The 12,009-nt window shown below is 50.6% G+C and overlaps 1 protein-coding gene across 3 annotated transcripts in view; it reads left to right on the plus strand.

Moving 5' to 3' along the window:
- gli1 (GLI family zinc finger 1) overlaps nt 1-12,009 on the plus strand; it is a 65,005-nt gene that overhangs the window by 12,158 nt on the left and 40,838 nt on the right. Inside the window, exon 2 of one of the 3 annotated variants that reach the window (XM_033015548.1) lies at nt 2,893-3,021. The exons of the other annotated variants lie outside the window; for them this stretch is intronic. Within the exon in view, the coding sequence (XP_032871439.1) occupies nt 2,910-3,021 (112 nt within the window). The 5' untranslated portion in view covers nt 2,893-2,909. The remainder of the gene's footprint in view (nt 1-2,892; nt 3,022-12,009) is intronic. 3 annotated transcript variants of the gene reach the window in all.

Raw genomic sequence — 12,009 nt, forward strand, 5'->3', positions numbered from 1 at the left:
CTCCCTCCCTCTCTCCCCCCTCTCCCTCCCTCCCTCCCTCCCCTCCCTCCCTCTCTCCCCTCTCTCTTTCCCCTCTCTCTTCCCCTCTTCTCTCCCTCTCTCTCTCCCTCCCTCCCTCCCTCCCTCCCTCTCTCCCCCCTCTCCCTCCCTCTCTCCCTCCCTCCCTCCCTCACTCTCTCCCTCCCTCCCTCTCTCGCTCCACTATTCCTGCCTTATTGTCCGCACTCTTGCCCCGTGTGAATAGCTGCTGACTCTCTCCGTGTGCTCAGTGAGCAGCAACTGCATCGAGCTCTACCGCATTGCAGGAAACCTTGGCGGCAGTTGCAGTGTTCCCTGTAGGTCGGCGGATGCCTGCCAGGTTTACCACACAGCTCGTGGTAATAACACACACACTACATACATCAGGGGATATGCAATCCACACACTGAGCCAAGCATGAAGTCACATTCCACAGCACAGCTTTGCAATTAACCCATGGAGAGATCTCCATGTAATGGAAAATGTAAAGTACCTTCAGGGCAAGTGTTTAGTTATAGGTGAGGTCAGTTAATTCAATGCCGCACCATCCCAGCACCCCCCAGCCCTGTCCCACCCCGGCAGCTCCAATACTAACCCCAACTGGCACCTATTAGCTGTTGGTGTCACATAGTCATGGAGTGATACAGCGTGGAAACAGGCCCTTCGGCCCAACTTACCCACACCGGCCAACATGCCCCATCCACATTAGTCCCACCTGCCTGCGTTTGTCCCATATATCCCTCTAAACCTGTCCTATCCATGTACCTGTCTAAACGTTCCTTAAACATTGGGATGGTCCCTGCCTCAACTACTTCCTCTGGCAGTTCGTTCGATTAAATGGTTTAGTGGACTCAAAGATGGGACCAGTCTCACCCCCGGCCACTCCCTCTGCTCCCCTCTCCCTTCGGGCAAGAGGTACAGAAGTGTGAAAACAAATGCACACCTCCAGATTCAGGGACAGTTTCTTCCCGGCTGTTATCAGGCAACTGAACCATCCTACCACAAACAGAGAGCAGCGCTGAACTACTATCTACCTCATTGGTGACCCTCGGACTATCCTTGATCGGACTTTGCTGGCTTTACCTTGCACTAAAAGTTATTCCCTTATCATGTATCTGTACACTGTGGACGGCTCGATTGTAATCATGTGTTGTCTTTCCGCTGACTGGTTAGCACACAACAGAAGCTTTTCACTGTACCTCGGTACACGTGACAATAAACTAAACAGAACCACCAAAGGACGGGCAGCAGATACTCGGGCAAACCCCACTTCCCCTCACCAGCTGCAGCATGCGGCCACGGGAACGCAGCTCCTCGCGCAAGTTTGGACGCTGCAGTGCGTCACGGTGGCGCAGCGGTAGAGTTGCTGCCTCACAGCGCCAGAGACCTGGGTTCCATCCCAACCTCGGGTGCTGTCTATAAGGAGTTTGTACGTTCTCCCCGTGACCTGCGTGGGTTTTCTCCGGGTGCTCCGGTTCCCTCCCGCACTCCATCGACGTACAGGCTTGTTGGTTAATTTGACCGGTAAAGTTGTAAATTGTCCCCCAGTGTGTGTGGGACTAGTGTAGATGGGCAAGTTAGGGCAAGTTGGGCCGAAGGGCCTGTTTCCACACTGTCTCAATCCATGACTCTGCAGGGGAAGCCACAGTTCAGGGACAAGGACATCTCAGAGGCACTTTACCTTAATGGCCGCCATCCCTTTGTGGAGTAGACTCGATGGGCCGAATGGCCTAATTCTACTCCTATTCCTTATGACCCTATGACCCATGGAGCAGGAGGACATGATCCCCAGAGTGCACCTGGCCCCAGGGCCGGCCTGCCATTGGGCACCTCGGACAGGTCACGGGGAAAAGGCCTAGTGGTCTGGGGGCGACAAGGCCTCAGGCAGACGGACACCCCATGCCGTTGCTAAGGCGTTACTCTACCACCAGGGCAGTGCAAGAAGGTGCAGCTTCCATGGTCTACATGCCAGGCAGCAGCTGGCAGGATGCCAACATAAACTGCAGGGGAAAATGGCCAACAGTTGAAGAATCATTCCAGGCTTCCCTTTCCTTTGAAGGTGAAAAGCAGCTTGAATGTACAGAGCAGGGTGGCAGGACGGAAGGGGTGAGCTTGGACAGAGGAGGCAGCTTGTGAGGACGTGTGTGCCCCCAATGCTGGGCAATGCCAGCTGTGCCACCCATTGAGCCAACTGCCACCCTGGCACTTGCAACATCATTTTGTAAACCAAATCAAATTGCTGAGTTTCAGTTTGAGTTGAGTTCATTGTCACGTGTACCGAGGTACAATGAAAAGCTTTTTTGTTGCGTGCTAACCAGTCAGTGGAAAGACTGTACATGATTACAATCGAGCCGTCCACAGTGTACAGATACAGGATAAAGGGAATAATGTTTAGTGCAAGGTAACTTCTAGTACAATTCAATCAGGACTGCTCGCTAGTTGGTGAGAGGATGATTCAGTTACCTAATAACAGCTGGGAAGAAACCAGTGGGCTGAATGCTTTCAAGAGAGAGCTAGATAGGGCTCTTAAAGATAGCAGAGTCAGGGGATATGGGGAGAAGGCAGGAACGGGGTACTGATTGGGGATGATCAGCCATGATCACATTGAATGGCGGTGCTGGCTCGAAGGGCCGAATGGCCTCTACTCCTGCACCTAGTGTCTATTGTCTAAACCATCCCTGAATCTGGAGGTGTGTGCGTTCGTTTTCACACTTCTGTACCTCTTGCCCGATGGGAGAGGGGAGAAGAGGGAGTCTCCCACCCTCATCCCGTTGCCTCCGCTCCCATCTCCCTCCCTCCTCTCCCTCTCGTCCCTCCTTCCTCCGCTCCGGCTCCCCGTTGCCCGGCTGACTGTGGGTGTTGTGCGTGTTGCAGGCTTGTGGTGGAGGGTGATGGAGGCGCTGCCTCGCGCGGTGGCCGTGGCGGAGGGGAAGGCGGCGGACGATGGCGGTGGATGGAGGGCGTGCGGCAGGAGGTCGCCGCAGCCCAGCGCTGCAGGCCGCGGTAAGCAAGCCCGCCATTCGACCACGGACTACCTTGCGCAGAGGACAGTCACGAGCCAATGGCGATGCACGAGACAAAGGCCGTGGGCCGAATCCGGCATGGGTTGCTCATTTTGATTGGGCGTGTTGTCGAGGTTTTGGGGCTATCGGGCTAGTAGGAGATGCAGGCTGAATGGCTCCATCAGGGAATACCAGAGGCCGGAAATACAGGCCATTCAGCCCTTCTAAACTCAAGCCTTTCTCTTGGAAGTTCTCATCCTGGTGCATAACTCACGCTTGTTCCTTGCACGCACTGAATTTGATTGTGGTTTGAATCTCAAGATGTCCGCTCTGACCCACTGTTGTCAATGTCCATGCCATTCGCCCCAGTTGTTTGTTTCACGCCGTATCTTGCAAAAAGCGGACGCATTTTCAACGCTGATTTGCGCACGCAAACATTGCCAGCCGAAGCAACTTGGCAAGGTGGTCGCATGCTACCGCGCATGGGGAGAGGCTGGCTGCAACCAGGTTCTCTCTCCCACTGCCTCTCAGACAAAGCCCGGACCACTCCGATGTGGGGGGGTTGCAAGCTGTTGTTTCTAGGCTACTGTTTCTTTCCTTAACTTAAGTCAATGGAGATTTTTAAGTCAGATCTTTAATTAGTACGGGTGTCAGGGGTAACGGGGAGAAGACAGGAGAATGGGGTTAGGTGGGAGAGATAGACCAGCCACGATTGAATGGCGGAGTAGACTTGATGGGCCGAATGGCCTAATTCAGCTCCTAAAACGTCTGTATGTTCGTGTATGTTCTCCCCGTGACCCGCGTGGGTTTTCTGCAGGAGCTCTGGTTTCCTCCCACACTCCAAAGACGTACAGGTTCGTAGGTTAATTGGCTTTGGTAAATTGCAAATTGTGCCCAGTGTGTGTAGGATAGTGTTAGTGAGCGGGGATCGCTGGTCGGCGCGGATTCGGTGTATCTCCAAACTACACTGAAAAAACGAAAGATGGTGATGTTACGGGTTAACGAGTGTGTTTAATTACATGGCAAAGCTCAAGTTGTGCATTTGATCTGTGTGTAAACAGGCCTCCAAGTTCCAAACTCTCAATCGCATCCAAGTGCATTTTTAATATCAGTGACCTTTCCACGAACTGGGAAACTATTCCAAATATTCCTCATGGTTTGTGTTGAAAGTTGTTTCCCAGGATCCGTTTGAGTTGATTCTCATTGATCTCATTTCCTCCCACCCCCTCCCACACAGCTACCTTGTATCATCTACCTTTCTCTGTAGCAAGACACAAAGTTGTGGAGTCGGGCAGCATCTGTGGAGGGAAATGGACAGTCGCTGTTTCGGGTCGGGTCCCTTCTTGAGAATGATGGATTACAAGGGGGGGGGGGGTGAAAGCTTGAAAACTGAGGTGAGGGCTGGACAAAGTCTAGCAAGTGATAGTTAGATAGAACTGCAGATAACATAGAAACAAAGAAAATAGGTGCAGGAGTAGGCCATTCGGCCCTTCGATCCAGCACCGCCATTTAATACGATTATGGCTGATCATCTAAAATCAGTACCCCGTTCCTGCTTTCTCCTCATATCCCTTCATCCCATTAGCCCTAAGAGCTAAATCTAACTCTCTCTTGAAAATATCCAGTGAATTGCCCTCCACTGCCTTCTGTGGCAGAGAATAAAGAATTGGATAGGCTTGGCGCTAAAGTCCCACTGGACTAGTTTAGTTTAGTTTAGTTTAGAGATACAGCAGGGAAACAGGCCCTTCGGCCCACCGAGACTGAGCCAACCAGCGATCCCCGCACACTAACACTATCCTACACACACTGGAAACAATTTACTGAAGAGGGGTCTCGACCCGAAACGTCACCCATTCCTTCTCTCCAGAGACGCTGCCTGTCCCGCTGAGTTACTCCAGCTTTTTGTGTCTATCTTCGGTTTAAACCAGCATCTGCAGTTCCTTCCGACACAGGGACAATTTGCCATTTGACTGAAGCCAATTAACCTATAAACCTGCGCGTCTTTGGAGCGTGGGAGGAAACCGGAGCACCCGGAGAAAACCCACGCGGGTCACGGGGAAAAACGTACAAACTCCGTACAGACAGCGCCCGTAGTCAGGTTCAGGGACCCGGGTCTCTGGTGCTGTGAGGCAGCAACTCTACCGCTGCGCCACCGTGACAATCACCTCGTGACTACAAACTAAGGTTTGAAAGGAGGTGGCAGCACTAGATTTGGTTGAGATTTTTCACATCTAGCTAAATTCTGGGAGTCTACCAGAGACGAGGAAACCAGTCAAAATAGAGGGGGGGGAGCAGAAGACCAACTAGTTTAACATCTATAATTGGCAAGATGCTAGAGTCAATAGTCAAAGAGGAAATGGTCAAATATTTAGGAAAGCTGAATATAATTAAACCGTGGTTTTAGAAAGTTAAATCATGTTTGACAAACTTACGCAAATACAGGTACTTTGAGGATGCAAGATGGAGGAATGGTGGAGGGGAACCTGTGGATGTTGTGTATTTGGATTTCCAGAAAGCATTTAGAACGGAGACGAGGAAACACTTTTTCTCACAGAGAGTGGTGAGTGTGGAATTCTCTGCCTCAGAGGGCGGTGGAGGCTGGTTCTCTGGATGCTTTCGAGAGAGAGCTCTTAAAAATAGCGGAGTCAGGGGATATGGGGATAAGGCAGGAACGGGGTACTGATTGGGGATGATCAGCCATGATCACATTGAATGGCGGTGCTGGCTCGAAGGGCCGAATGGCCTACTCTTGCACCTATTGTCTATTGACACCGTGCCACTTAGAAGGCGAGACACAAAACGCCTGGGGGTCGTAACTCAGCGGGTCAGGCAACATCTCTGGAGAAAAGGAATAGGTTATATTTCAGGTCGAGACCCTTCTTCAGACTCACCTATTCCTTTTCTCCAGAGATGCTGCCTGACCTGCTGAGTTGCTCCAGCTTTTTGTGTCTGTCTTCAGTGTAGACCAGCATCTGCTGTTCTTTACTACACATAGGAAGCTTAGATTAGTTCAGTCTATTATTGTCACATGCACCAATGTGCAGTGAAAATCTTTTTTTGCGTGCAGCTATCCATTCAAAGAAAAACGCTATACATGATTACAATCAAGCCGTCCACAGTGTACAGATACAGGATAAAGGGTGCAACGTTTAGTGGCAAGATAAAGTCTGATTAAAGATAGTCCAAAGGTCTCCAATGAGGTAGGTGGGAGGCCAGCACTGCACGCAAGCTGATGGGAGGACGGTTCAGTTGCCTGAGAACAGCTGGGAAGAAACAGCCTCTGAATCTGGAGGTGTAGGAAGGAACTGCAGATGCTGGTTTACACCGAAGATAGACACAAAATGCCGGAGTAACTCAGCGGGCGAGGCGGCATCTCTGGAGAAAAGGAATAGGTGACGTTTCGGGTCGAAACCCTTCTTCCGACTGAGAGTCAGGTGAAAGGGAAACGAGAGATATAGGCGAAGGTATAGAACGGATGGATGAAAGATATGGAAAAAGTAACAATGATCGAAGAACGGTGGAGCCCACAATGGTCCATTGTTGGCTGTGGGGATGGTGATAACGAGTTATGCAGACAGTGAAACTCAGCAGGACAACAGAGAAACCAGTACGGCGACTAGGATGGGGGAGGGGCGGAGAGAGAGGGGATGCAAGGGGTTACTTGAAGTTTGGATAAATCAATACCCATACCACTGGGGTGGAAGCGGCCCAAGCAAAATATGAAATGCTGCTCCTCCAATTGCGTTGGGCCTCACCCTGACAGTGGAGAAAGGTCAGTGTGGGAATGGGAGGGGGAGTTAAAGTGTTTGGTAACTGGGAGATCGCGTAGGCCCAGGCGGACTGAGCGAAGCCTCCCAAACCGCACCAGCACTACTGCTCTGAGGTGAGAGGGGGAAAGTTTAAAGGAGATGTGCGGGGCAGGTTTTTTTTGTTACACAGAGGGTGGTGGGTGCCTGGAAAGCACTGCCAGGGGTGGTGGTGGTGGTGGAGGCAGATACGAGAGTGGCGTTTAAGAGGTTTTTCGGTGAACACATGGATATGCAGGGGATGGAGGGGTATGGATCTCTCCTGGGATGTCAGGACTTTCATATGAAGAAAGACTGGATAGACTCGGCTTGTACTCGCTAGAATTTAGGAGATTGAGGGGGGATCTTATAGAAACTTTCAAAATTCTTAAGGGGTTGGACAGGCTAGATGCAGGAAGATTGTTCCCGATGTTGGGGAAGTCCAGAACTAGGGGTCACAGTTTAAGGATAAGGGGGAAATCTTTTAGGACCGAGATGAGGAAAACATTTTTCACACAGAGAGTGGTGAATCTGTGGAATTCTCTGCCACAGAAGGTAGTTGAGGCCACAGTTCATTGGCTATATTTAAGAGGGAGTTAGATGTGGCCCTTGTGGCTAAAGGGATCAGGGGGTATGGAGAGAAGGCAGGTACAGGATACTGAGTTGGATGATCAGCCATGATCATATTGAATGGCGGTGCAGGCTCGAAGGGCCGAATGGCCTACTCCTGCACCTATTTTCTATGTTTCTGTGGATCACATGGAGGCCGAGGGGATTAGTTTAACTTGGCCTCATGTTTAGCACGGACATTGTGGTCCAAGGGCCCTGAACCTCTGCTGATCCTCCTCTCCCACTCGATTTTCCACCCCCCCAACTGAACTCATCCCCGACCCCCCTCTGTCCCTTAGCCTCTGCTGACCCGATCCAAGCCCATCATCCCAATCGCATTAATATTTCATATTTTGCCAGATAACGTAGAAAGAGGCCATTCAGCCCTTCGTCTTTATACCGCTTCTCAGAGCAATTCTATCAATCCCTCTGCAAAACTGTTTGCATATTCCCACATTCCCAATTCTCCTGCCACCCACCCACACACGAGGGACAATTTACAGCTGCCAGTGAGCCTGTCTTTAGTTTAGAGGTACGGCGGGGATCGAACCGGCTTCTCTGAGACCGTGAGGCAGCGGCTTTACCAGCTGCGCCACCGTGCCGCCCGGCTGCCCTCAGTGATGCCTCTTTTGATCTCAGAGCCCCAGCGAAGGACAGGGCTGCCCTATAAAGGCCTCGCTTCGAACTACCCAACTTTAGATCCTCGCTCCCTGAGTCCCAAACTGGGAAAATGGATGCGAAAACTGAGGTGGAAATGTTACCACAGCCTTTAAAAGGCCTCGATAGGAACTGTAAACCAGTGTTACATGAGTTTACTATTAAAGTATTCTGCTGCAGGGATATGGCGTTTGTAAAAATAATTTACTTTGTGAATAAACTTAGCTCCCTGTTATGTTTAAATGTTTCCATGGCAACGGTCTGAATAGGTTTTTCATGGCCTTGATTCCTTCCCCCCCCCCCTCACTCCTCCCAGCCCAGAGTATGACACGCTCTTTAAAAAGGCTGTCAACTTCTGATGGTTAATCATCTGCTCAGATGCATCTCAGCCAGAGACCACCCACCTACTTTTGGCCTGCACAGAATGGACACACAGAGACGGGGCCTGCAGCCCTCTCAGCTCCTGAGTGGGCTGACATTCCTAAACGGCCTGACCTCTGCTTTGTTTTGTCAGTGGGCGGTGTGTTTAACAGGTCCGACGTGCCAGGCCCGGCAAACGCTGGACTGGGAAGCGGAGCTGGGGCCGACGATCGATCCAGGGCCTGAAGCGACATTCAACGTCACCCCTCGCCCTTCCAGCACCTCCAACCCCCCCCCCCCCCCCCCCCCCTCCTCCCCCCACCTTCGAGCTGTGTTTTAACACGGCAGTTTTAGATCAGAACACCCAATTAAAGAAAAGAAGGGAAAAAAAGGGAATATTAGAAAACAACCTCCTTGTGATGTAAAACACAAAATGCTCCAGGAACTCAGCAGGTCAGGCAGCATCTCTCGAAGGCATGAAGAGGTGGCATTTGATATCGGGACTGCAGTAAGGGGGAGAGAAAGCTGGAAAAGAGAGGTGGGGGTTGGGACAAAGCCTGGCAAGTGATAGGTGGATACATAGAGGCATACAGTGTGGAAACAGGCCCTTCGGCCCACCTTGCCCATGCCGACCAACATGCCCCATCTACACTAGCCTACGTTTGGCCCATATCCCTGTCCTATCCATGTACCTGTCTGTTTCTTAAACGTTGCAATAGTCCCAGCCTCAACTACCTCCTCCGGCAGCTCGTTCCATACACCCACCACCCTCTGAGTAGAAAAATTAACCCTCAGGTTCCTATGAAATCTTTCCCCCTGCACCTTAAACCTACGTCCTCTGGTCCTCAAAAGTGAAGGGGGTTTGTTAGTCGGAATGTTGGAGTAAGTGTCAAAGGGCTGGAGGTGGAAAGGAGATAAAAGTGTGTAGGATAATGGCAGCATCTGCAGTTTCTCCTTACCCTGTACATGTCCTCTTTGCAATTGTCTGTGCTGGTGGCCTGTTGTTATAAGGCCACCTGCAGCCCCGTGACCCTGCACCCACTGACAACAAACATTTTTTACATCAATCTGAACCTCAGCCTTTTTTTTTCTCCCCCGCCCCCCCCTCCCATCAACCCCCTCCTCCCCCCCCCTCGCTTCATCACCCACTTGATGCCGATCCTGGACTGACTCTGGACTCTGGTCCTGTACACGGGGGGGAAATGGAGGAGGACTGGCCAAATGTTGTGCCTTCCACCACAGTGATGAATGCTGTGGTGGATGTTTGTGTTACAGTTTTATTGTGGTTGTGTGTTCTTTATTATTGTATTGCTGCAGACAACCCAAATTTCCACCAGCCTGGCTGTGTGGCAATAAATTATATCTAATCTAATCTAATAATGATCCATTCACTTTGGGCAGCACGGTGGCCCAGCGGTAGAGTTGCTGCCTCACGGTGCCAGAGACCCGGGTTCCATCCTGACTACGGGCGCTGTCTGTACGGAGTCTGTACATTCTCCCCGTGACCTGCGTGGGTTTTCTCCGGGTGCTCCGGTTTCCTTTAACATTCCAAAGGCGTGCGGGCTTGAGGGTTAATTGGCTTCTGTAAATCACCTGTCGTGTGCACGATAGATCGGGTGTGAATGGGTCACCGTTGGTCGGCGTGGACTCGGTGGGTCGAAGGTCTTGTTTCCGTGCTGTATTCTCTAAAGTCTAAAGTAAAGGAAGTGTGATTGTCAGAGTGAGGCCAAATGCAAATTGGAGGAACAGCACCTCATATTTTGCTTGGGCAGCTTACACCCCAGCGGTATGAACATTGATTTCTCTAACTTCAACTAACCCTTGCATCCCCTCTCTCTCCATCCCTCCCCCACCCTACGTGTTGTACTAGTTTCAATGTTGCCTTGTAGAGTTTCATTGTCTGTAACTCATTTTCACCCAGCCCACAGCTAACAATGGCCTACCTGTTTCCATTATCATTGTTACTATTTTGCATATCTTTCATTCATTTGTTCTATATCTCTCCGTATCATCGTCTATATCTCTCGTTTCCCTCTCCCCTGACTCTCAGTCTGAAGAAGGCTCTCGACCCGAAACGTCACCCATTCCTTTTCTCCAGAGATGCCGCCTGTTACTCCAGCACTTTGTGTCTGTCTGTGATTTTGATCAGCTGGGCACGTGGGCTGAGGAATGGTTAATGTAGATAACTTCGAGGTGTTGCATTTTGTGAAGTCAAACCAGGGCAGGACCATCTTAGTGAATGGCAGGGCCCTGGGAGTGTTGTAGAACAGAGGGATCTCGGAGTGCGGCTGCATAATTCCCTGAAAGAGCCCTCACAGGTGGACAGGGTGGTCATACAGGCTTTCGGTACATTGGCCTTCATCAGTCAGTGTATTGAAGGCGGAAGTTGAGAGATCATGTTGCGGTTGTACAATACATTCATGAGGCCACATTTGGAGTACTGTAGGTAGACAAAAATGCTGGAGAAACTCAGCGGGTGAGGCAGCATCTATGGAGTGAAGGGATAGGTGACGTTTCAGGTCGAGACCCTTCTTCAGACCGATGAGACTAATGCAGAGGGGCATCTTAGTCAGCATGGGCAAGTTGGGCCGAAGGGCCTGTTTCCATGCGGTATGACTCCAGGACTCTTTGACTCTGTTATATATTTGATCCGACCAAATAAAGCAGGGGAATATGGAATAAATGATCAGATAATAAAAGGGACTCAAATTTTGTGTCAACAGATTACTGCAGATAGCAGCACAATCGGATAAGAAGACATTTGGGATATCGGCCATTATTGGTCACGGACTGCAATCTATTGACAGTGAAGTCATGGCAGAAATGTATTAGACATAGGTACCTGGGGAGGGGCTGATTTGGGTGGGAAGGGATGAGTTCACCAGGGAGTTGCGGTAGGAACAGTTTGTAGGTTAATTGGCTTCGGTAAAGATTGTTAATTGTCCCTAGTGTGTGTAGGAGAGTGCCAGTGGTCGCTGGGTGGGTTGAAGGGCCTGTTTCCGTGCCGTATCTCTAAAGTCTGAAGTAAAGTCAAAGACAGGAAGAAATCGCAGGAATCTTTGGGCCTAACCCGAAAGGCTTTTCTCAGCAGATGGTGAAAAGAGAGTGGGAAAGGAGGAGGTGGGGCCAAGAGATCAAGATACGGCACGGTTGATGATAAGGAGATGGCGGAAGTGCCAAATGAATGTTTTTACTTCCGTCTTCGCAGTGGAGAAGGGACGATAGTGGAGATAGTGGGAAATGCAGAGATTAGAGGCAGGAAATAAGAAATAGGCTAGTGTAAACAGCACAACTGCAGTGGAAAAAGCACTGGGAGCGATGCCAGGCAGACAAGTCCCACCCTGGTAGACGCTGAGTCAAAATAGATCAGGGAATTGGATACCTCCAGATCCAGCGATAATGCAGGAGTGGAAGATGGTGGTTGTTAAACAGTTACTCAGGACCAGGGCCGCTCTGGCTAGATGCCCATTGTGTACACATCCCTCGTCGCACTGTGAGAATGTACTGGTCACTCGCCTTATTGAACCGCCGCAGTGCATGTTTAGTTTCATCTAAGATATACACAAAATGCTGGATTA

This window comes from Amblyraja radiata, chromosome 46, assembly GCF_010909765.2.
Source record: "Amblyraja radiata isolate CabotCenter1 chromosome 46, sAmbRad1.1.pri, whole genome shotgun sequence".
Taxonomy (NCBI): domain Eukaryota; kingdom Metazoa; phylum Chordata; class Chondrichthyes; order Rajiformes; family Rajidae; genus Amblyraja; species Amblyraja radiata.